At 37.6% G+C, this 27344-nt stretch overlaps 1 protein-coding gene across 1 annotated transcript in view; it reads left to right on the forward strand.

Annotated features, from left to right (window-relative positions):
• The window catches only part of lok (ovarian-specific serine/threonine-protein kinase loki), a 270142-nt gene that overhangs the window by 234214 nt on the left and 8584 nt on the right, over positions 1–27344 (forward strand). The window contains exons 14-15 of the mRNA XM_090373619.1: positions 10307–10392; positions 17267–17341. Coding sequence (XP_090229745.1) covers positions 10307–10392; positions 17267–17341 — 161 coding nt within the window. The remainder of the gene's footprint in view (positions 1–10306; positions 10393–17266; positions 17342–27344) is intronic.

A 27344-nucleotide genomic window follows, 5' to 3' on the forward strand; every position in this document is an offset into this window, starting at 1 on the left:
TGTCTTAGCGAGGCATGTGGGCTCACATTTAGAAACCTCAGTTACATACCAGAAACCTATGTGCTGCGGTCAATTCACGAACTACAGGTCAGCACATGCCCCTTGCCACCTGAACAGCATTGCATGCACAGTACTGTCTTGAGCTTGGAGTCATTCCAGCTCAGAGAAAGCTAGACGCACCAAGGTTTGTAAGGTAAAAGCTGACCTCACCAACTGTGGCTATTCTGCCCCTGTCTTGGACAGGTGCAAGAACTTGCAGCTCGCCCGAGGCTCTCACCCCTTCATGACAGCAAGACGCTATCTACCGCTTATATCCCATATTACCTGGGCACTTTAGACCACATTTCTAGGATCTTGTGCAAGTACTACGTAAAGTGCTTGCTACTTCCTGGTAGAGGTTTGCAATCTCTGGTCTCAAGGGTGAAAACACCTATCGCCCCTCTTTTACGCAGCAGTATTGTATACTAGATCACTTGTCACAGTTGTGCCAGCTGCTGTGTTGGGGGAGAGCTCCAAACATCTCCACGACCGCATCACAGAACATGATAGGTCCATCTGCCTAGGTGACTCTGCACACTTTGCAATTGCAGAACATTTCTGGTCAACTCAACATGACCTCAATCCCAGCCCCGACAGAGAGGTGATTGACCAATCTCATCACTACTATCACTGCCTGTGGTTAGAGTCCCTAAACATATCTAACTGTCACAACGTTTTAAACTGCAATAGAGGTACAAGACTACACCCAATTTTGGAGTCTGTAGTATTAAAGCATGACAAATGCTGGCAGTCAGCCCATATACCAACCAGAGCCATGCCGAGGGTGAGGTGAAAGAGGCTCTTGCCTCAGATTACATTCACACTCTTTCAGTTATCTGAACACTCACTGTTTATTTTAGTTTATTCCATTCCATAGAGGGCGCTGATTCTTTAAAATTACAGCTGTGAATTACAGGCTCTGAAAAAGTGATGTGTTTGCTATTTTATTTACCTAATTGTTATTTTATATTGTACTTTATAAGTAGCCTTATAGTTCTAGTTACGCTGGTTATTTTTATTTTTAATTTAGATAAGAGTTTTTGTAGATTACTACTTAATATACATAAAACCGTTGTTTCGTTCGAATCTTGCAGCCATTGTTTTTGTATAGAGTGGTAGGGAATTCAAATTTTTAATTGTGGTAACTAGGTAGCACTAACGTAAAAATATATAGCGTAATATGCATCACTGCATTTAGGATTCTATTAGATAGTGCAATATTGTCAATTATTTAATTAAATTTATTGATCTTATTAATTTAAAATATCATGCCCCAGACTAGAGCAGGAAAGCAAAGGGCACAAAGTGGCAGGAGTGCTGTGACTCAGGGGAGAACTGAGGGGGACAATTCTCCAATGCATCATATCCTAAAAAAATTTGCAACTTGTGAAATGTTTGTCAAACTCTCTGGAACAGAACATGATCTAGCCAAGGAGGATGTCTTTGTGTGTGCCAGGTGCAGAGAGTGTCTAGAAATTAGGCGTCAACTCAGCATTCTAATGGGCGTCTATGAGAGCTTGAGGTGTAGGGTAGATGCCCTTGAAGAAATTAATATGAGGTGCCCGTCAAGCTCTCAGCTGCCCAACTCAATGCCAGAGCTCACTATTATGCATCAGGCAAAACAGTGGCAATCTCCAAGGCAGAATGTGCTGGTCCCAAAGGAACTAGTTATTTTTGATGACTCTTTTTTGTCAGGGAGACGGGGAATATATTGTGCATAAAGGATAGATGGAATAGGACCAGGGTATGCCTGCCAGGGGCAAAAGTTGTTGTTGTGAAACATATATCTTTTAAGGGCACAAAGGGTGATATCGTACACGTTGGCACCAATGACATTAAGAGTAGGAGATCTGCAGATTTACTTACCAAGTACAGGTCAAAGTTGCAAAAAAAGTCGTGAGTTAGGTTTAAATTTGAAAGAGTCTGCAATTCTGCCCAGAAAAACGATAGGAGGGAATACATGATGAGAGCCTTGTCAATCAATTTGGCTCTGGAGGGAATGTGCAAGGCTCAAGGGGTAAAATTTTTTTCAACCTAGTCTGTGCTTGTTAACAGGAGAGACTGCTTCTACAGGGATGGGATACACTTAAATAGAAAGGGTGCAAGAATATTTGCTGATGCTATCGAGGCAGTGTTAGGTAGGTCGAAAAACTGTTAGCTTGTGGGGGGGGGGGAATTCAGAGACTAAAAGGTTAAAAGTAACCGCAGGCAGAGGTGAAGGTGATTCTTGCACTACTTCTATTAGAATAAGCAGCGGCCTGGAGCAAGGGGTGCTAGGAGTTTATGGCAGTCATCGTGAAACAGGTGGGTATATGGGATGTGTTAGGGTAACTAAGAATAAGAATTTGAAATGTTGGTCAAGACATCAAAGACTGATATTGTTGGGATATCAGAGACGTGGTGTCACACAGATATTAGGAATGCAGAATTGCAATTTGGGGAGTACAGTGTGTACAGAAAGGATAGGAAAGGAGGAGGTGTTGTACTGTTAATTAAGAAAAACATAAAATCAAAAGAAGTGCATCCAGTTGATATAGATGAGTCAGTTGAGTCAGTTTGGTGTGACATAAACACTGCGAAAGCAAAAATAAGAGTAGGAGTGTGTTATAGGCCTAATGACTCGAATGAATACAAGGAACAATTGTATGGAGAAATAGAGTGGGCTAGTAAATCAGAATGTCTTATAATGGGGGATTTTAACTTCCCAGATATTGATTGGAACTTGTGGTTTGTTCACTCGCACACTAGTAAGACTTTTGTGGATTTATTGGATGATTGTTTTCTGCAGCAGCATGTTTGAGAGGCAACCAGAGAGGGTAGGTAATACTCTTGATCTGGTTATCAGCAGTGATCATTTGTGTACCAAGAATTTGCAGATAAAGGAACCACAAGGTGGCAGTGATCAGTGTACTGATGTGGGTTTTACTTAAAGATATAATTACAATCAGGGGTAAAGGAAAGAGTTTTTGCTTCCGTAAAGGTGACTACAGTGGTCTCAGACAGTTTTTAAATTCTGTACAGTGGGATCAACTGATGATGTTACCAACAGCAAATTCTAAGTGGGAAGCATTCAAGGAATTAATCGTGGAAGCTACTAAAAGTTTTATACCTATTAAGAAATACTTTTCAAGGTTTAGGCCTAAATGGTTGTCAAATGAACTAATGAGACTCGTGACAGAGAAGAAAAATGCATAGGATGCATATAAATTATCAAGCGACTCAGAAGCCTATGGCAGATATAAGCTAGTCTGTAATCAAGTCACAAAGGAGGTTAGGCAGGCATAGGCAGATTATGAGAAATCTTTGGCAAAAGATGCTAAAAAAAATAGTAAGGATTTCTTTACGTATATAAACTCTAAAAGGAAGGGGATGAATCTGATTGGTCCACTTGATATTGATGGTTCGACTGTTGGTGATCCTGCTCAGATAGCAAACAAGCTGAATGAGTATTTTGCACATACATTCACACATGAGCAGTTATTAAGGTTTGAAAATGCCAGAAGGTTATCAAATTGAACCAGGGTGCTTAATGATTTTGTAATAACTAAGAACAAAGTGGAGGAGAAATTGTTGAAGTTAAACATAAGAAAGGCACCTGGGGTGGATGGAATCTATCCAGTTATATTAAAGGAGGCGGCAAAGGAAGTAAGCAAACCCTTAGCCATAATTATGAGAGCATCCCTGGATTCAGGGGAGGACCCCAAGGACTGGAGATGTGCAAATGTATCGTCAATTCACAAAGGGGGATCGAAGGAAAATATGAGTAATTACAGGCCAATTAGTTTAACTTCTGTTCTGGGTAAAATAATGGAGTCACTGGTTAAAGATGCATTGCAGGATCATCTAGACAAGACTGCAGCAATAATTCAAACACAGCATGGGTTTGTTAAGAGAAAGTCTTGTCTGACAAATTTGATTGGATATTATGATGTGGTTACAAAGGAACTGGATGTAAAAAATAATTTTGTTGTCATATACTTGGATTTCAGGAACGCTTTTGACACTGTTGCACATGGAAGGCTACTGTACAAATTGGAGCAGAATGGTGTTAAGGGTAAGTTGCCACAATGGATAAAAGGATGGTTGAGTGGGAGAAGACAAGAGGGTGGTAATGAATGGGCGCTGCTCTTCGTGGACTAATTGCATTAGTGGAGTCCCACAGGGTTCGGTGTTGGGTCCACTGTTGTTTTGTATATTTATCAATGATATTGATGAAGGTATATCAGGCTTAGTGTCAAAGTTTTCAGATGAAACAAAGGTTGGCAGGATTGTAAATGACAGTAATGGCAGTGTGCTACTGCAACAGGATCTAGAAAATTTGGGCAGATGGGCTGAGAAGTGGCAACTGAATTTTAACATTGACAAATGCAAAGTACTGCATATGGGCAGAAGTAACTCCAGAGAAACGTACCAACTCTGTGGTACTACACTTAAGGTGGTAGAAAATGAAAAAAACTGGGAGTAATTGTGTAGTCAGATATGAAGTTTTCTGAGCAATGCAGACAGGCTGCCAGGGCAGGTCATGGGGTTTTGTCAATGATATACAGGAATTTTACTAGCAGGGAAAAGGAGGTGATTGTCCCTCTGTATAATGCAATGGTCAAGCCACGCCTTAAGTACTGCGTACAGGTCTGGAGGCCTCATTTTAGGAACGATGTACATTTGCTTGAGTGTGTACAGAGAAGGACAACAAGATTGGTGAGGGGAATGAAGGGATCCTCTTACCAAGAGAGGCTTAAGTTCTGCAAATTGCAGCGGCTGGAGACTAGGCACCTGCGAGGTAATCTGATTGAGTTGTATAAAGGGTTGAATCTGCTGAATTCTGATGGGATCCTTCCACTTGTTCTGTTTACAAATCTAAGGTGGCATAAATTCAAATTGAGGAAGGACAGATATAGAATAGATGTGCAGAAATATGCCTTTAGCCAGCGGGCGGTTAATTGCTGGAACAAACTTCCATCTGTCATTGTGGAAGTTGATAGGTTAAATAAACTTAAGGAGGAACTGGGCAAACATTTACAGGGAATTGTTTTTGTAAAATTTTTTTTTTGACTGATGCTGCATAAGCTCATACACTTGCTTTCTTGCATCACATGCCACCACCACCACCACCACCACTACTACTACTACTACTACTACTACTACTACATGCTGGGTACCAACCAGAGGCGTGTCGAGGGTGAGGTGAATGTGGCTCTTGCCTCAAATTACGTTCACGCTCTTTCAGTTATCTGAACACACTGTTTATTTTAGTTTATTCCATTCCTAACATTTTATGTTATGTTTGCATTTCCATGTGTGTATGTACCTAGCTGATGAAGGGATATGCTATCCTGAAAGCTCCTATTTACCATATTAAAATTTATTTTAGCTACTGCTTTCACTGGTTCAGCTGTATTCTCTATGTTAAATGATCACTATAACCGGCACTTACTATATATATATATATTCTCTTTGTATTCTAATACTTCAAGTATTTCTGTATTCCTTAAAGTCATATGGAGTGTCAAGTGATTGAACACCAAGACATTAATTACATGAAAATTTTTTGTCTATCCTGAATTATTGGAATATACAGAAGCTAAGATGTTTGGTTGATCATCTAAATGGTAGCAGTGGCTTCTTTCCATTGTGGAAGTTTATGCAGTAAAGTGTGCTGCTGGTGTGAACTTTGGGGTAAATCACAGCTGTGTGAAGAATCTGGGTTGCCCCCATGTCACTGACAAAACAGTGAAACAAAAGTAGTCTCTTAGCAAAACTTGAAAAACCCCACTAGAGGTAGTCATCAGTTGAATAGGCTTCAAACAATAATTTGCTGTATTTTCAAAAACATTAGCATTAGTAAAGGCATATGATGCAAGAAAGCAAGCTCATGCAGCATCAGCCAGGAAAAAAAAAAAAAAAAAAAAAACTTTCACTTCACCCCTCCATTCTTTCGAAATACCTGTCCAGCTGAGTCTTAAATTTATTTAGGTTATCAACTTCCACAACAAGGGATGGAAGTCTGTTCCGCCAACCAACTACCTGCTGGCTAAAGGCAAATTTCCGCACATCTATCCTACATCTGTCTTTCCTCAATTTGAATTTATGCCCTCTCAGGTGATTATTCTGAGAAAGAGGCAGAATCCCATCAGCATTGAGCATGCTCAAACCATTCATGGTTTGAGCTATCACCTCTATCAGATCACCTCGCCGGTGCCTAGTCTCCAGACACTGTAATTTGCAAAACTTAAGCCTTTCTTCATAAGAGCAACCCTTTGTTCCAGTCACTAACCTTGTTGCCCTTCTATGTACTCGTTCCAGCAGCTCTACATCCTTCTTGAAATGAGGCCTCCAGACCTGTATACAGTACTCAAGGTGTGGCCTGACCATTGCCTTATACAAGGGAATAATCACCTCCTTATCCCTGCTAGAAAACTTCCTGTATATCATTGATAAGACACCATGAGCTACTCTTGCAGCCCGTCTGCATTGCTCAGAGAACTTCATTTGCCACCTCTCAGCCCATCTGCTCAACATTTCCAGATCCTGTTGCAGCAGCATAGTGTCGGTAGCGTCCTGAACAACCCTGCCAACCTTTGTATCGTCTGCAAACTTGGACATTAAGCTTGATATACCATCATCAATATTATTTATAAATACAGAAAACAATAATGGATCCAACACTGAACCCTGATGGAATACACTAATAACATTAGTCCACGATGCGCAGCGTCCATTGATTACCACTCTCTGTCTTCTCCCCCTCCGTAGTCAGGTGGGAAGGAGCAGCAGTGCATAGCACACGTTTCTTGATTAGACCGGGGTTTGAGCCCGTCACCATCAAATACGGAGGATGCGGAAAGGTCAGGGAATGACCACCGCATATCCCGGAGCAATATGGCCTTAGTTGCTAATGCTCCTAAAAACCAAATAACAAATAATAATCTGTCTTCTCCCCCTCAACCACCCCTTTATCCATAGCAGCAGTCTGCCATGTGCAACAGTATCAAAAGTCTTTCTAAGATCCAAGTATATAATATCAAAGTTATTCCCTGCATCCAGTTCTTTTGTGATTGCATCATGGTATCCAATCAAATTGGTCAGGCAAGACTTCCCCTTAACAAAACCATGCTGTGTCCGAGCTATAACTGAAGTCTTGTCTAGATGATCCTGCAGTGCTTATTTAACCAGTGACTCCATTAATTTTCCTGGAGCAGAAGTAAAACTTCTGTTCCAGTAATTTTCAGGAAATACGTACGAAGGAAGGTTGTTCCAGAAAATGGCAGTTGAATGAATAAACGAGGAAGATTGAAAAGTTGGTTCTGTGAGTTTGATGTTGGAAAGTAAATGGATGTTGGCTGCTGGCTGCATGTGTTCGGACTGTTTTGAAAGAGAGAGCAGCAATTATAGAAGCCAATTCAGAAAAACAGTGCCCATGGAAATATCTGTAGAAGAGGCATGCAGCAGAAACAGTATGTCTATGAGACGGAGGGAGGGAGGGAGGGAGAGAGAGAGAGAGAGAGAGAGAGAGAGAGAGAGAGAGAGTTATTAATTAACCTAACTGCCCTCTTCTGAATGGAATCAAGAAGCCTGAGAGAGGTTTTGGGGGCATCACCCCAAATGTGGGAACAATATTCCATGGTAGGGCAGATTTGCAATTTGTACACAGTGAACAGCTGTTTGGAAGAAAAGTAACGCCGAGAGCAAAAGAGAAAACCAAGTTTTTTAGATGCAGAGGAAGCAATATTTGTAATGTACTTGTGCCAAGAGAGATTAGAAGTCAGGGTAATCCCCAAAAGAGATATATCATTTTGCCTGGAAATCAGAGTGTAACCAAAGATAAGCATAGGAGCAGAAGAATCCTTTTTGCGAGATATAAGACAAGACTGAATTTTAGAAGGATTGAAATCAACTAAGTTGTCTTTGCCCCACTGGAGAATTATCTGAAGATCTGCATTTAAGGAATTGGTAGCATATTTTTAAGAAGTTGAAGCTGATTGAGCTGGGCAAGGTTTCTCAAAATGGAAAGTGGAATGCAATGTGGTATCATCAGCAAAACTATGGATACGATTTCCAGTCAATGGAAGAAGGTCATTAATATACATGTGGAAAAGAGTGGCAGAAAGAACTGAACCTTGGGGTCACCGGCATTATTGGAGAGGTTAGAAGACAGAGAGCCATCTACCTTCACCCTCAGTGAGCGATCGGAGAGAAAACTGGATAACCAATTACAAAAAACAGATGGCAAACCATAAGATGAAAGTTTGTTTAGAAGACCTTTATGCCAAACACAATCGAAAGCCCTTGAGATATCAAGAGCAACTATATGTGTTTCAATGAACTTTTCCATTGAATTTATCCATAAATGGGTAACATAAGCCAGAATATCACCAGTGGATTGACACTGACGGAATCCATATTGGCGATCGTTGATCAGATAGGTTTTTGGGTAGTTTAAGAGTTGGCAATTAATTAATTTCTCCATTACTTTAGAAAAAAGAAGTAATTGCAATGGGACGATAATTGGATGGGAGGAATTTGTCACCCTTTTTAGGAACTGGCTGGATATGAGCAAATTTCCAAGCAGAAGGAAAAAACACCTTTGGAATAATGAAAAAAGGCAGCAAAGAATAGGTGTAAGTTCAGGAGCACAGATTTTGAGAACAAGTGGAGAAATACCATTGGAATCTGGAACTTTCTTAGCATCAAGATTTGTCAAAATCCTTCTGACATCCTTTTGACGGAAGACCACAGCAGGCATTGAATGGAGTATATTGGGAATGGAGGGAGGTGTTTTACCAAGATCATTAATACATAAGTTGGAAGAAAAATGGGATGTTGCAGGTCAGCTTTATCCTTGGCTGAAGTGACAACAGAACCATCTGGTTTGGACAGAGGTGGGAGCAGAGATGGGCAAAAATTGTGGTCAATAGCTCAGAGACGAGAATGCTCGGCTACCAATAGGGCAAGAAGCAAGTTTTCTACTCTTAGCTTGTTCAAACCCTAGTTTGGACTGATTAATAACTGCTTTACAATTGTTGCGAGCTTTGGTGTAGGCAGAAAATGAAGCTGAAGAATTAGAAACAAGCCAATTACGATATGCAACATTCTTCTCTTGTGAACAGCCTTAGCACATTTATTGGAAAACCAAGGTTTAGATAAAGGACGAGATTTTAAAGAGGAGTGTGGGATAAAGGATTCCATTCCTGCAAGAATAGTTTCACTGACACGATCTGAGCAAACATTAACATCAGAAGTTTTGAAACAGTAATCCGACCAAGGAAAAGAAGAAAAGAAATCTTGCAGGTCATCCCATTTTGCATTCTTGTAATGCCAAACAACACAAGGTTGGGAATAGCCATGAGATAAAGGCTACATTGGAGAAGAGACAATCACCAAGTTGTGATCTGAAGTGCCTAGAGGACCTCTCACTTCGACCGTGTACTTAGAAGGGTTGTTTGTGAGAAAAAGATCAAGCGTGTTGGCTGTATGATTAGGATTGTCCGGTATTCTTGTAGTTAAATGAAGAACAATGTGTGCAAGGTCATTAGTAATTGCAAAAGACTCAGCATCTCGACCAGCTGGGTCGGTGTGACTAGAAAACAGAAGCCACCTGAAGTTGTGAACATTAAAATCACCAAGGAAAATTATCTCACTGTTAGGAAAGTTGGACTGGAGAGAGTCAAGTTGCAAAGAGAGGAATCGAAGAGCTCCAAGTGATTAGTGGAGTTGGGAGAACGGTAGAGACAACAGATGAATTTGACACAATGAGGTACAGAGATTTTAAGCCAGAGAAGATCGAAGAGAGGAGATTCCAAATTACCAAGTCTCTGACAGGGAATATCAGAACGGACATATGCACAAGTACCACCTTTGAGGCGAAAGGAATCATATAGCGAATAATTTGGGCATCTGAGATGAGCAGTAGTTGAATCAACCGATAACAGATTCTGTCAGAAAAAGTACATGGGGTTTGGCAGACTGCAAGTGGAAATCGACATCGTTGAGATTAGAATTGAGACTACATATAATTGTAAAATGAATTAGGAAGTGTTTGGGGGGTTTAGATCTTTTTGCAGATAAGCTTGCTCTATTAGTTGCTTGTAGGGTCCATAGGAAAATTTCAGAAATTATCTATTTGTGTGTGTCCCAATAATAATCAATGCCAGTTTTATTTTTATATTATTTTTTTGAACTGTTTATTTTTTTTATTTATTATTCTTATTATTTTGTGAATTACCTTATATATGATGGTTGCCCATCCTGTTTTTTGCTTTTTTCTTAGCTATTGATCTAATGAAGCAACTTCTAACCTTTGAAGCAGAAAAGAGACTCACTCTTGAAAGTGCATTAAATCATCCTTGGCTTCAGGTGATATTTTGATTTAAATTTAGTAAATATATCATTAATAACATGTTAAATATATGAAAACCATTTTCTGCATATAACAAAAAAAATTGCTGATTCCAAACCAAAGGTTGTAATGAGAAAGATTCTTTCCACAAATGTATCAATTAGGCTATTGAGAAATGCACAACTTCAACCATGTGAATGAAAATGGTCTGTATTTACTAAAATGTTTTGGTTGGTTGGTTGGGTGTGTGTGCATGCACATGTACCTTTTGTGTAGGAATGGATTGGTGATTGGTCTATGGTGCTGGAAAAGGCTTTAAGTCAGGAAAGGCTGATATAAGATTATTGGCATATGTAGCAATGAGTTTTTGAGTGTCTGCGAAAAAGAATGGGTTGATGTTGAGATCTTACTTTGATTGTGCGAGACAGACATACAGATGCCAGTATCTTGACAGCATGGTTAAGTTCTGTTAGCCGGGTGGGTAAAGTACCTCCTGGCAACCCAAAGGTCGCAGTTCGAATCCCGCCTCGGGCTTGGATCAAAGTACTGCAAAAACCTTGGGAGGTGCATTATGGCCACAGAAGCCGATGCAACAACTACCAAAAAATAATAAAAAATAAGTTCTGTTCTGTGGTGTCACCCTCTACTGCGACTGGCTCAACAGCAGCAATGCAGCACAGTGGCTGAGCTAACCACCCAGTACAATGTAGAAATAGTAAGACCAATATCCATATTGACTATGCCCCAGACTAGCTCGTGCAGGTGGATAGCCATTGCAGTTGATAGCTGCTACAACTATCCATGCACACTGTGAAATGCAAGAAACTGCACCTTGTGTGGACACATTAGCACCAACACTGGACCACCAACATGTGGAAATATGTTGCTTAGTCTGATGAATCCCATTTCCAATTCTGTCATGCCAATAGGCATATCCACATTTGGAGAGAGCAACATGGGGTCATGGCATCTGGATGCACTGGAGGTGGTGGTGTTATTGGTTGAGGACTATTTTCATGGCATGCCCAGGGTTTTCTGATCACTGTTAATCAGTGGCTTGATGGAAATGCCTACCTTTCTATTGTTGCCAATAAAGTACACTCCTTCACAATGGCAGTGTATCCAGACAACTCTATCAACGAGACAATGTGCTCTGCCACAAAACTTGGAAGGTTGTTAATTGATCTCAGGACCATGATAAAGAATTCTCTGTCTTCCCATGGCTGAAGATATAAAATCATTTGGGGGGGGGGGAGAACACTTCGCTTTAATTGAATTTTGAATTGGAATAATAATAAACAGAAAATAGTATGCACAGAGTTTTTTTCTCCCAGTATCTCCATAATTATATTTAAGTTGTATTATTTCAAGCAGTTTTATATACATGATAGAATTTCATCTATAAATTAGCATGATGCTAATTTATCTTGCCACCTTCCATTGACAAGTGGCTAGAGGAATCTTTCCTGAGTCCAATGATGCTCTCATAATTAACCTCACCACCTCCCTCAAAATTACTGGGCATGTGTCATAAACTCCAAGAGCTTTACTTGTCAGTAGGCTTGAGATAATGCAGCTGTTAGCCACTGCAAATATAGGAGAACCTTGCAATTTCTACACAAACTCCTAACCACAAACAGCATATCAGCAAATATGCTGTTTGTGGTTTAGTTTTTAAGACTTTTCTGGATCACAGGCAATTGCTTTAACCATTCATAATTTGTGTTTTAATCATACTTCACTCATCAGGGAGCAGGTACATATTCAGTTATATGTAGCCAGTGAAAATTTTGACAGTTTTGAATTTTCATTAGTCTGGAATCATCTATCAGTTAATTTCTTTCCCAGATGATTTCAAAAATGATTTCAGTTGAAAAATCAAAACTTCACTAAACCTTCCCAAAAACCTCCCCACTTCAGCGAAATTGGGGTGACTTTTTGTAATCGTGAAAATTGGTTCCTCAAGAGTACCAGAAATTTAATTTTGAACTTTATTTCTGTTTCACTTGGAAAATATGGAACACTTCTGTAAAATGCCCTTTATATATCATTTCCTTCAAGTCTCTGACTTTAATGGGTTTTTTTATTTTTTTTTTCTTCAATCAGAGAAAACTGCACTCTTAACCATCTAGTGGGTGTGCATCACGATAGAGTTTACCTCATTCATGAGGGGTTTTTTTTTTTTTTTTGCAAAGAAAGGTAAGGAATTATTTAAAATGGGAAACTAAAATTTATTCTTAGTTCTGGTATCATATTATATAAGATAGAAACACATCATTAGCAACAGTTTTGTTTAGTAGGTGGTAGATGACTTTCATCAACCGGTGAAATACCACCACTTTGCTTATTGGAGGCTTGAAGTGGTGAAACCCATGTTTAGTCTCTACTTCAAAGTTTCCGGCATCCCCCTCCCCCCATACTTCTCCTTCAACCCATGCACGGTACTAAGTACTATAGGTTTTGATACCTTTCGTGTTTGGGGCTTTCATAAAAAAAATAAATAAATAAATAAATAATGACTGGCAGCCAAAAATCAGGGCAGTGGGAGGGGGAAAGGAAGGGGAACTGAAACTCTATAACATGTGTTTTTGATGTATATGATATTGTAAAGAATTTCTTTATGGCTAAACTTTACCAAATAAACAAATAATTAATGATGGAGATCTAAAAATTATACAGGCTGACCTCAATTAACACGATTAATTCATCCTGTGAGTGCATCACACAAAACAGAAATGCATCAATCGAATATAATAATCAATAAGAAAAATTATAATTGGTCCTTGACCTTCAGGAATGTCCATAAAGAATTTTAAAAATAACCTTTTAACTGTATACCATGTAAAAGATAATGAAAATAATTATGGAATTAAATGTTTATTGCATAAAACCGTGGTTCCAAACTGTGCGCCGCAGAATATTTTAAATTTTCGAGGGAAACGCAGCGATACTCTACACCTGTCGGACACTGTGCAAATTACTAGCTTGAGGTAGTTCACAGTTTCAACATTACTTATTAAGTTGTTTGGAGCTAACTACTTAATAAATGGAACTGTTAGGTATTTCTTTTGGCCCAGGGGCGCCGTAAAAAAATTGCTGAGACACTAGAGTGCCGTGAACTGAGAAAGTTTGGGAAGCTCTGGCATAAAATACACAATGCAGAAACAATTTGTTATGGAAATATTTGAACAGTGTTGGCTTTCTTTTTTTCATCAATCAATTTCCAATTGCCAACAACAATCCTCTCTGGGCCCTGGCGAAATAAATATCACAGAGCACCTCAAACCTCTTGTTTGAGGTTCTCTGCAATACGAAAAATTTCATCTAGTTCTTTTACCGTTATCTCCTTCGTAGTAACATTTTCGTCTGGCTCATTTAAAAAATTAGAATTTTTAAATGCAGTTCTGCAAGTAACTTTTTTAGCAGGAGACAAATAACACATCTTCTTCCGACGGTTGATGGAACACACTGACCCAAGCAGTGTGCAAACATTTGTTTATTGTCCGTCAGATGCGTGGTAAGCTTAGCACGCGATTCAAATCTTTTTCAACTATCACATAAAAAAAAAAAGGTTGTGTAATGGAAATTTGCATCGTGTAAAGTGGTATAATTTTTTCAAATAGCAGTAACCGAAAAACATGTTAATCGAACTCATGTTATGCAAGGCCTGGTTGCATCATACTAGAGGAATAGTGAAATTCACACTGATATAATTTAAATAGATATTTAAATTTATAAGTTTTACTTTTGTTGTTGTATAGAATACACTGAGCATACCAAATAGAGGGTTTACATAAATATCCTTTAGAATATGGCTGACCCAGTGTTTAGTTTTACATGGTAAATACATCAGGAGAATCTGCCTCATCTGATCTTTATATGTTACAGAATCACCATTGGAGATGAAGAATGCAGTTGATATCCATCATCAACAACTGTAGAGAACATCAGTAAAATTCATGACATTATGATGGACTATTTGTGAGTAACTGTTAGAGAAACAGTAGAGGTGCAGCAGCAAATCTACCATACTGCCAGGTCCACCACCACAGAGAAGGGTAGTTTTACCACTATAGAAGCTAAAGGCATCTCAGTTAAATGGGTGCAAACACATTCTATAAAATTAATTAGGTATGACAAAAGTCTTTATACAGTGGGCCCTGCCTTTTGACAGCTGATCAAAAATGTCTTTCCTTCAAACTTCAAGGCAACTTTTTGCTTCTGAAAATTTTTGGCCAAATATGTAACTATGGATGAAACAGTTTCCTCATTATCAGCCAGAGCCAAAACAATGGAAGAATGGTGATCAATCGGTAGATAAAGCCATGATATCTGTCTTTTGGGATTCAGAAGGGATAATAATGGTAGGCTACTTTCAAAGGGACAAGGTGGCAGCAGCTGCATACTTTTTTTTTAATCTGTTACACTTAATCTGTCATTGATTTACACTGAAAAATAGTAGAGGGGGTTCACAAAAGATTTGTATTTACCCAGAAGTAGTTGATAGAAAGATGAATTTTTTTTGTTTCATACCTTGAAATGTCTATAGCAACCACACAAATTTGGTTTCGATCTGACAATTCATTTTTTTTTTTTTTTCCCCTTTGCAGCACTGAATAAACAGAAGTGTCACAATGGATAAAATGGAATACAGATCAGTGATTCTGTACCTCTTTTGCAAGGGGAAAACATACAACAATCCACAAAGAAATAGTTGCTGTTTATGGAGAAGACTGCCCAGGTTAGTGTTGTTGCACATTGATATAAACAGTTCAAATTGGGGAGAACCTCAGTGCATGATGAATAAATCCCAAGATACCCAGTGACTGCTTGTAACAGAAGAGACTGTTGTAAAAATTGAGGCATTCATCCTGGAAAATTGCCATATTAGTATCAAAGAACTAGCTGTAGAGCTCCAAATTAGTGTAGGGTTTGTGGAAAACTATCCATCAACAGTTGCATATGAGTAAAGTGTCTGCTAGATGGGTTTCCAGCCTTCTGATCCCTTACCAGAAGAAGAAGGAATGGCTACAATGTGCACGTGAAATATTGTTGTGCTAGGAAAAGCAAGTTTTTTTTTCATGGCTAGTAACCATGGATGAAACTTGGATGCTTCATAATGATCCCAAAACTAAACAAATTTCATAACAATGGAAGCATGCAGAATCACCCTCCCCCAAAAAAGGCAAAGATACCAAGTGCTGGCAAGATGATGCTGTCAGTTTTTTGGGATCAGCATGGTTTAATACTAACAGATTACCTTCAAAAGGACTGAACTGTGACAGCAATGTATTGGTTCATCCTCATAAAACTAGATGCTGCTATAAAAAAAAAAAAAAAAAAAAAAAAGACGGGGAAAGCTGTCAAAAGGTGTGTTTGCCTGTTCCACAATAATGTCCTTGCACATTCCTCACATGCTGCATCCCGCTTATTCCCCCTAATCTTGCACCTGCTGATGATGATGAGGCAATTTTTGCTGTCAAGTCATGGTTCGAAAGAGAGTCAGAGGATTTTTACAAAACTGGCCTGCAGAAGTGTATTGAGAGGTGGCAAAAATATGTAAATTTGTCTGGTGATGTTACTGAAAAAGTATAATACAATGTTTGTTTCAACCTTTTATCACAACTATTTCTGGGTGAATACAAATCTTTTTTGAACCCCCATTGTAGAGTTAACATTAGATACCAGGCCAAAAACTTATCAAAACAACCCTGGTATATAAATATTTTACAGTTGATTTCATATCATGGAACTGTAAATTGTTTTGCCTGTTTCAAAATGTTTTTACCAGTCAAGAAATAATTATCCACTTAACCGGTGACAACACCCATTATGGATGAGACCACAAGGATTTACAGAGATAACAATAGTGATTCGGATGAAATTCATAAGCTTATTTTTAAACTGTTCAAACTGGACATTTTGAAGATTATCAACCTCCTCCCCAACACATACACAAGTACCAAAAATTGTTGGACTGGCTATGATTATATTTAACTTAAAGCATCCAAAAATTCATTCTGTAGCTTGCTTCTCCGTTTGACATATGAATGATTAAGTGCATTCATAACTTTCAACTTATATCACAAGTAAACAAATCTTGTGAACTGAGAATAGAAACTTTTCTAACTGTTAAAAATCAAACTTTCTCACCCATACATTAAGTGCATAGTGGTAAAGCAAACCACAGTTACCAGATTTATTTCAAAATAAATTAATACTGCATTCAAAGCCCAGTCCCATGCAGCTCTTCAACACCCAAAGACATAGCACAGGAATTAATAAACCTTCCTCTGGGTATTTTTATACTTAGAGGAAAATAAAATGCACTTTTCTGTATAAATAAAATTTCATTACTCTATATTTTCATAATGTATTTAATATTGTGATTAGCTATATGAATTTAACTGGAAATACCAAAGCAGAAGTGATTGGAGAACATGTTTGATGTCTGTCATCTGCTCTTTGCCAATTTCTCTGCATGACTAACTTTTATTCATATGGGTAGGATATTTTTATAAATAAAAATATGAGCAGTACATAGTCTATGACAAATTGCAATCAACAGCACAGTAATTGCTTGGCAATTTCATTGTGCATGGAATATCAAAATGTGGGCTTTCCATTGTCAAGTGTTAATCAGCAGCCAAAGGGGATAAAAGAATAAGCAGAAATAAAATATAGTTAATAAACAATAAGTCACATTAGGTGAGAAAACTACCAACGTTTTCTGTATGCATACACATATTTGGATTTTGACATTTAATTTGACAAATTATGCTTATTTAGATTTATTATCAAGAAACCAGCAGTCACCTGCTGGTTTGGTTTTTGGATGTTCTATTTGTATTTTTTTTTTTTTTTGAAATTTTGATATAATTGTATTTCTAGGATGAGGTAATAATTAAAAAAGCTGAAAAATTAATGAGGTGTTCCAGCGAAAACAGTATTCCCAAGTTAAGTAAGGTAAGTAATCTCTCTTCAGTATAAAAATATTTTTATGTAATCGAATTCCCTCTTTATATGGCATGAAGTGTTTACAGCTATTCAGATGAGTGTGCTCTACACTGATCATCCTATTGCTTCTGGAAACATTCTTCTGAGACTTCCTATAGAATTGTACCAGGCCCATTGTGCTGACTTCAGAATAATTTCCTCATTTGCTGCACAGTTCTCCCCAAAGTCCCCTTGAATGGGGGCTTTGGGAAGGGAGTGGACTGTGAATATGGTGGATTCTTCGAAGTGGTGAGACAAGCTTTGTTTGTTATTGGTGGAAAAAACAAAATGTGTCAGAAACAGCATGCTGACATACAAGGATTTGTCCACTGCTGTCTGTGATCAGTAGTGAGGATGATACCCATTATTGGTGATCATCAGTGAGGATGCAAGGCACAAACTTGGCTGAAACATGTCACATTCCCAAATCCCATTGTTTAAATTGATTGGAATATCTCATAAGGAATACCATTTTGTTAGAAACTTTGTGGATAGTTAAATGTCAGTTCTTTCTGATTAAACCATGAACACAGGGAATTGAATCATGGGGTTTTTTTGAAGTTGAAGAGTGGCTAGAGCAAGGATCACCTTTGATGGACAAGTGACTCTCTTTAAGCTCTGTGAACCACCTAAAAGGCATGAAGTGTTACAAACAGCTTTCTCCAAAAGCCGTTCTGATATGTCTTAAATTTTTACTAATTTGAAATAAAGTTTGGTGTGAATTCGCTTCTCAGTAAAATAATTTTAAAATGCAACAAAACACTTATTCAATGCGTGCTAATTCACGCTGGCTGTAGATAAATATCTGACTTGTTATTTTGTCGAGATGAGTCAGTAAACATGTTGTACCAAGTCAAAACAACAGCGCAATTTCAAGTCAAGCTTGAACTTTTTAATCAGACATTGTATGTTTCAAGTTCTAAATGGTATTTAAAACAAAAAATAATAATAATAATAAATAAATAATATATAGTGTTTAAAACATTTATTTTAAATAAATGTTCTAAATACTGGGTGTTGAGAGTCATGGAATGGATATTTTGTGAGATGAAATGAAGATTTTTTATGGAGTAAAAAATTATGCTGATTAAAAAATATTTTGTTAATGGAAGGAAGAGGAAATCTGGTGTCATATTTTAGCTGTGAATGATTCTGTTTGAAGGATTATCTAAAAATCCTATGAATTCATAGTGTTTTTAATAAAAAAATTTTTACAATTTATTGCATACATAAAAAAATTATATTTTGAAAATATTTTATATTTGAATGAATGTTAACATATGAAAATTATTAAATTAACATATTATAAATCGAAGATCATTATCTGCACACAGTAGTGAGTTAAGATAATGTGCAAAAAAAAAAAAAAACTAGTTATCAGCATCTCCTAATTAGAATATTGGAGTTGGAATAAGTGCTGCTGTCAACAGCTCTAAAAATCCACGGGGGGGGGGGGAATCAGCAGCAGGATCTCTAGTTGTTTCTGTATTCAGCTGCCCTAACTTGGTGTTGTTAATTGGTCTTGTGAAAATAGAGCACTAAGTTTTTTCCCCATAAAAAGTAATGTAAACAACTATGACTCACTGCTCTCTGATTTCTAGCATTTAAGGCACATGTATAATATAGATAATATCCATGTATAATATAAAACCTACTAATCCAGTGCTCGTTAACAGTAAAAAGTTGAGCTTTCATAAGACCATATAGATTAATTGCCTTCTACCTAATTTAAAGAGCTAAAGCAAATAATCTGGTATAAAAAGCTTTCATAATTTTACCATATCAACGAGATTTTAAGATCGACTAATTCCATAGCATTTAAAGGAGTTGCTATCTTAATTATCTAAAGATTTATTTTTTGTTCTTGATTGTGGTTCAAATGGCAGATTCTACTTAATCAAATGCAAATAATTTACAACTAAGTGAAAGTTTCCTGACTATAATGGTGTTATCTATTTTGGGACTGTATCATGTAAACTTCTTGGTAAGCTCTTGTGCAGGAAAAGCAGGATGGCCATAGTAGCAAATGTGCTCCTTGTGTAACTTGCATTATGTCCATCTTCAAACACTATTATTATAATACTGTATTGTTGCAATCAGAGAGCAGTAAGTCCTAATTATTTGATTGCTAAAGCTAGAACTGAAATTTGACATAAGATGGGAGGGAATTAATATCTATGCTGATAAAAACTTGTTTTAATTTGGTCCCCACATGCATTAGCCATGTGGGGACCAAGTCAATCCCAAAGTGCATTTAGAGCATTCGGAAACAAAGAAAGAAAGGCCTAAACTGCTGAGCAGCACACTAGCTTCGGGTGAAACTACAATAAATTTTTTGGTAATAATTTCATCTCTTTATATGCTGTTGATGTGAAACAAAGAACCCAATCAAAAATAATTGCCCTGTTTCTGATTAGTATTATAATGGCTAAATGAAGCAAGGAAACAGACTTTTTTTGTATCTGCCAGAAAATAAAAAGTGAAGCTATTTTCTAACCTTTTTTCAGTTGTCAATAATATAAAGTGAAGCTATTTTCTAACAGTTTTTCAGTTGTCAATAATATAAACAATTATGACAAGGTATGAGAGAAATTTTATAGCTATTTGATTAGTGCAATTTGCTATAGCCAGCCTTATATATCATTTCTCTTTGTGTAGTGGTATCTGATTATTGTTTATTTTTGCTTGAATCTTCTCCTTTCCTGTTGCTGCAGAAAATGAGGGAGCTTATGTCAACAATTTAGAATTTTTTTTTTTATTTATGCAACAGCTCATCCTTTACAAGGTATTCCATTGAAAGAGTGCCAGATTAATTTAAATTAAGAAATAAAATGGAATGATTTTGCCAAAAAAATAAAAATTTTAAAAAATGACTACTGCAGCAGTGAACTTGCAATGTGACAGTTTTTGTGAAAAAAAGGATGACTCTTCTTACGTTGTCTTGTCAGTTGTTTTGAGAGTTGTGTAGATATGAATGTGATGTTAGACATTCTCAAAGATTATGTTATTCTTTACTAACAGGAAAAAAATCTCACTGAGAAATGTTTATTTTTGAAGTTTGGACTGAAAAATCCAGATTCTGTAGGAAATTCTGTTAAAAAAAAAAAAAAAAACTACTAACATGAAAACAATATTTTGTAGTGAGTCCATATAGTTTTGGTAATCGGTGGGAATAGAAGAAATATGATAAATATTTAAAAATTGCTACATTCATCATCATCGTCACCCATTTTAAATCTACTGCTGGAATGCCTCTCCAGCAACTTTCCAGTTCCTTCTGTTTTGTACAATGGCCATCCACTTACTACCCACGAACTTGTGAATTTCATCTGTCCATTTCCATCATTGTCTTCCAGGTCTTCTTGGGTACCATTCTTTTATTTTCTTAGTCCATCTGTCATCATGTCTTCTAGCTATGTATCCTGCCCAAGACCATTTTAGTTCTTTAGTTTTGAAAATTGGGGAATAAACACCCATATGCCATACAGTGGATTAAATAGCGATAAGAATGATGATGATATTTAAACTGCAATGCATGTATTTCAGGTGTATTTTTATTGTTGATGGAATTTGTTTAGAATTATTTTAAGAAATTTCTGTTAAGTTTTTTAATTATTTGGAAATATATATATATATATATATATATATATATATATATATTTTTTTTTTTTTTGAAAGCATCTTGTAATGTACTGTAGTGGGAACAAGATTCACACTACAGTACATTACAAGTACAACAAGGTTAAGAATTCCAATACTTTACAAATGCTTTTCTGAAAAGACAGTAGTCCAAAATATCATGAAACTATAGCAGAAATTAAAAAAACTACACCAATTCAGTTCTATCAAATAAATAAATTACACTCAATACATGCTTTATAATTTTACTTTACATCACCGCTATATTGTTTGCTGTTTTTAAAACAAAATGTTTACTAGTATAGATATTAAATGGACTTTTATGTTTTACACAAAACTGAATTCTTCAAAGTATCAGCATTCACAACACCATTCATATATTGTAGAGTTTGATCAACATCAGGAAACATGCTGCTTCAAGGAGCTACATATGTAACACTGTTAATTGAGGGGACTTGCAAAGTAATTGTGATACCGGGATTTCCTCCCCACTCCCCTTCACAAACATATTTTGTAGTATTCTGGATTCCATATTTGAGGTTTTACCGTATATGGTGGATTCTGGTTATTTGGGCCACCAGTTAATCGGGGCAGCCGTTTATTTGGGGCAAATCTTAAAAAACAGAATCCAATTGAGAAAATAGCCAGGGTTTACTTCGTTTAATTGGGACAGCATGAAGTTTAATCTGGGCAGGAGACCGCAGCACTGGAGATTACCCTACGATTGTCTCCGACGGTACCACGTGGTTCGGTCGAAATTCTGGAGGTCACATCCATAAAACAAAAACCATTAGCAGTCACCTGTTTATTGGGATTTTCTGTTAGTGAAATCTATCATAAACAGACAGTAAACTCGATTTTACTGAATTTGCGATAATACCGACAGCTGGAATTCTGTAGGTTATTATGGTGAAATTTGTTTACACTTCCATGAAATCTTCAATCATATAAAAAAATTAATTTTCAGATCTTCTCTTCATTCCTATTTTTAAAGCTTTGTAACTCGTTACTCTGTTCTCACTTGCACGTATTGTGTTACTTGCAATTTGTTTGTGCCGTGTTCTTTGTTATTGATTGCTTATCTTTTTACTGTTTTAAATTTTAACCCCCCTCCCTCCCCCACCAATAAATGTCAACTAGTTCGTATGTACATATTACAGTACGTATTAATTATTCCGATTATCACGTATAGTCTTCCGATTTTCATGTATCATTTAATTGGTAAGGTAATAAAGGGTAAATTTGTGCTTAATATACTTTGCTTTTATAGCCTGTGGATAATATTCCTTCTGTTTTCTCTAATTGGAATCACTGTTTAATAGAATTAAAATTCAATTCACAAACGTAAAAAAAGTAAAATTGTAAAAAAGGGGGGGGGGGGTACTTTGTATTTTTAACTATTTACGTGAAACTTCGGATAATTGGGGTAGCCACTTAATCGGGCCAAAATGCACTAGTCCCGATGTGTCCCAAATAACCAGAATGGACTGAACATAATGCTGTATAAAAAATATCTTTGTTTCATAATTTAGGTGAGTACAGTTTTGCATACAGTCACTGCGTAGCAGGCGCTTCTTGATTAGACCGGGATTCGAGCCCGTGACCACCAAATATGGAAAGGTCAGGGAATGACAAAAGCATATCCCCGGAGCAATATGGCCTTAGTTGCTAATGCTCCTAAAAACCAAAATAACAATAACAAGCATACAGTCACTTAATGGGGTTTTTTTTTTTTTTTTTTTTAGCCCGTGCAAAGCTTTGAGTACTTTACTGGTCAAGACTGTTTGCTTATTGGATTGAAATTTTTTTTTTTTTTTTTTTATATATAAACCCCAAACACGAGAGGTATTAGAACCTATAGTACCGTTCTTCGGTTGGCGATTGAGAAGATGAAAGAGGATATTTGTTGATATTGGACTTGAACTTCTGTAGACTGTAATTTTCAGGGAATATGTACGAAGGAAGGTTGTTCCAGAAAATGGCAGTTGAATGAATAAACGAGGAAGATGAAAAGTTGGTTCTGTGAGTTTTTGAAGTTGGACAGTAAATGAATGTTGGCTAGTGGCTGCACGTGTTCGGACTGTTTAAAGAGAGAGCAGCAATTATAGAAGCCAATTCAGAAGAACAGTGCCCATGGAAATATCTGTAGAAGTGGCATGCAGCAGAAACAGTATGTCTATGAGACAGCGAACGGAGAGACTCTGTTAGAGATGAATCATTAATTAACCTAACTGCCCCCTTCTGAATGGAATCAAGAAGCCTGAGAGAGGTTTTGGGGGCACCACCCCAGATGTAAGAACAATATTCCATGGTAGGGTGGATTTGCGATTTGTACAGAGTGAACAGCTGGTTGGAAGAAAACCAAGTTTTTTAGATGCAGAAGAAGCAATATTTGTAATGTGCTTGTGCCAAAAGAGATTAGAAGTCAGGGTAATCCCCAAAAGAGATATATCATTTTGCCTAGAAATCGGAGTGTCACCAAAGATAAGCATAGGCGAAGAAGAATCCTTTTTGCAAGATATAAGACAAGACTTAGTTTTAGAAGGATTGAAATCAACTAAGTTATCGTTGCCCCACTGGAGAATTACCTGAAGATCTGCATTTAAGGAATTGGTAGCAGATTTTTAAGAAGTTGAAGCTGATCGAGCTGGGCAAGGTTTCTCAAAATGGAAAGTGGAATGCAATGTACTATCATCGGCAAAGCTATGGATAGGATTTCTAGTCAATGGAAGAAGGTCATTAATACACAAGAGGAAAAGAACTGAATCTTGGGGGACACCGGCATTAGTGGAGAAGTTAGAAGACAGAAAGCCATCTACCATCACCCTCAGTGAGCAATCAGAGAGAAAACTGGATAACCAATTACAATAAACAGATGGCAAACCATAAGATGAAAGTTTGTTTAGAAGACCTTTATGCCAAACAAGATCGAAAGCCTTTGAGATATCAAGAGCAACTATTTGTGTATTACCAAACCTTTCCATTGAATTAGTCCATAAATGGGTAACATAAGCCAGATATCACCAGTGGATCGACACTGACAGAATCCATACTGGCGATCGTTGATCAGAATCAGACGGAAGGTTTCTAGGTAGTTTAAGAGTTGGCGGTTAATGGATTTCTCCATTACTTTAGAAAGAATAGAAGTAATTGCAATGGGACGATAACTGGATGGGAGGAATTTGCCACCCTTTTTAGGAATTAGCTGGATATGAGCAAATTTCCAAGCAGAAGGAAAAACACCTTTGGAATAAGAAAGTGAGAACAAGTGGAGAAATACCATCGGGACCTGGAGCTTTCTTAGCATCAAGATTCGTCGACATCCTTTTGACGGAAGACCACATGAGGCATTGAATGGAGCATTTTGGGAATGGAGTGAGGTGTTTTACCAAGATCATTAATACATGAGTTGGAAGAAAAGTGGTATGCTAGCAGGTCAACTTTATCCTTGGCTGAAGTGACAACAGAACCATCTGGTTTGGACAGAGGTGGGAAAAAGTTGCGGCTAATAGCTTTGGCAAGAGACCAGAATGCTCGGATACCATTAGGGCAAGAAGCAAGTTTTCTACCCATAGCCTGTTCAAACTCTAGTTTGGACTGTTTAATAACCGCTTTACAATTGTTGCGAGCTTTGGTGTAGGCAGAAAATAAAGCTGAAGAATCAGAAACAAGCCAATTACAATATGCAACATTCTTCTCTTGAACAGCTTTAGCACATTTATTAGAAAACCAAGGTTTAGATAAAGGATGAGATTTTAAAGAGGAGTGTGGGATAAAGGATTCCATTCCCGCAAGAATAATTTCACTGACACGATCTGAGCAAACGTTGACATCAGAAGTTTTGAAACAGTAATCCAACCAAGGAAAAGAAATATCACAGGTCATCCCAGTTTGCATTCTTGTAATGCCAAAGAACATGAGATTGGGAATAGCCATGAGATAAAGGCTCCATTGGAGAAGAGACAATCACCAAGTTGTGATCTGAAGTGCCTAAAGGACCTCTCACTTCGACCGTGTACTTAGAAGGGTTGTTTGTGAGAAAAAGATCAAGGTGTTGGCTGTATGATTAGGATTGTCCGGTATTCTTGTAGGTAAATGAACAATCTGTGCAAGAACATTAGTAATTGCAAAAGCCTCAGCATCTTGACCAGCTGGGTCGTTGTGACTGGAAAACGGAAGCCAGCTGGAGTTGTGAACATTAAAATCACCAAGGAAAATTATCTCGTTGTTAGGAAAGTTGGACTGGAGAGAGTCAAGTTGCAAAGAGAGGAAGTCAAACCGCTCCAAGTGATTAGTGGAGTTGGGAGAACGGTAGAGACAGATGAATTTGACACAATGAGGTAGAGAGATTTTAAGCCAGAGAAGATCGAAGAGAGGAGATTCCAAATTACCAAGTCTCTGACAGGGAATATCAGAACGGACATATGCACAAGTACCACCTCTGAGGCGAAAGGAATCATATAGCGAATAATTTGGGCAGTAGTTGAATCAATCGATAACTGAGATTTTGTCAGAAAAAGTACATTGGGTTTGGCAGACTGCAAGTGGAAATGGACATCGTTGAGATTAGAATTGAGACCACGTATGTTTGTGAAATGAATTAGGAAGTGTTTGGGAGGTTTAGATCTTTTAACAGATAAGCTTGCTCTATTAGTTTGACAAATCATGGTGTATTCAATAGTAAGAAAAAGTAGGTGGGACATACTGTATGAAGCAATGAAATTTTTGGTTATGGCGTACACATGGTAAGAATATACCCAGATCATTGACATAACGTGGCCTCGACAAAACCCCCTCACACATACACTACTCAGACTCACTCCAGTCACTATCTACTTCTGCTCTGCCAGATAGTGACTGGACTCTCTCCAGTCACTATCTGGCAGAGTAGAGGTAGCAAGATTATACACTAGCTGATCTGGAAGCCGCCTAGAGAGTTACCAATAGGTTCGGTCCAGTGTACTAACTAGCGGCCGGCCTGCGAAACCATTTTAGAGCTGTACTCTCAATGTAAGGAGTAATGGATCTCGCCACGATGTTCATCATAACGTCAAAAGTCATCAAACATACTGCATGATGGAAGAGATGGGGAAGGGTTGACCGGAACTTAGCTCTAGAGACTAAACATGGGTTCCACCACTTCAAACCTCCAATAAGCAAATTGGTGGTATTGCACCGGTTGATGAAAGTAATCTACCATGTAGTACTGCCTGATAACACAGAGGGACGGCATTCCTCCATGTGGTGGGGGTGCCACACCTCGACCCCTACTTACGTTGGTTCACACCTGAGTGGTCACCCACCATGTACTTGTGCATGTAGGTTATACCCAGGATTACTAACAGTCCCACCATCGTGAAGGTGCAAGGAGAGGATTTGGCTATCACAGACCGTCCGGACTTTGCCGAAATTGGGGCCCACTTGACTTGAGTGTCATCCGAATATCAGTTCCATCAGCGTTTTAGACTCCCAGGTAGCAAGTACAGCTTGTCTGGCATATCTGAGAGAATGTCTGCGACAACCTCAAGGACCAAGGAAATACTAAGTTCATTCTTCTATCTTTTCCAAGTATTTTCATTTAGGCTTCACTAGGCTACTCTTCATTTTGGTTCGTGACAGTTTTAGCTGGCCAAGGAAATGCTTTCTCACTGAGATTCTGGAATTTTTACTTCTGAAAACTTTTCTTCCATTCATTCTAATTTCATTTTTGGAAACTCTGAACCTACAAAGATATATACTATTTCCTTGGTAATGTTGTTCTTTTTTCTCTCTAAGCAGACTGTATTTTACTACTTTAAATTTTTAAGTTACATTTCCCATCCGGTCAGTGTCAAGAATATTATGTAAAGCCGGTCACTTTATTTAGAAGAAATCACACATTGACATTAATTTTCATTATTTCTATGTATATTGCACAAATAATTTCAGCTCCACTCAGTATAACTGCAATACAAAGCTTTCGCAAAATATTTCTGGAATTATCTTTTCGGAACACCACCATTAATGTGCAAGCAAATACACATGGGGTATTTAGTAACGATAGCTGCTTGTTCCTGGCAGCTTGTGAGAAGCATTGCATAACCATTTTATTGTCATTTCTTGTTTTTTGTTTTGGCATCTGTAAATCAGCAAACAACTGATATGAGGATTTGTTTCTAACTGGGAAAAACAGCTGCCGAACTTCAGAATTTTGTGTATAGCATACTCCAGTGCAATGAGGCTTTGAATGAAGCAGCCATCTATAGAGTGGTACAAACATTTTCAAAGTGTAAAATGGCAATGAGCTGTAACAGAAGGTTTAGAGATGGATTAGGTCTTGGGGAAGTTTCCACCA

The sequence above is a fragment of the Mastigoproctus giganteus genome, chromosome 5 (assembly GCF_048544385.1).
Source record: "Mastigoproctus giganteus isolate SK-2022 chromosome 5, ASM4854438v1, whole genome shotgun sequence".
Lineage (NCBI taxonomy): Eukaryota > Metazoa > Arthropoda > Arachnida > Uropygi > Thelyphonidae > Mastigoproctus > Mastigoproctus giganteus.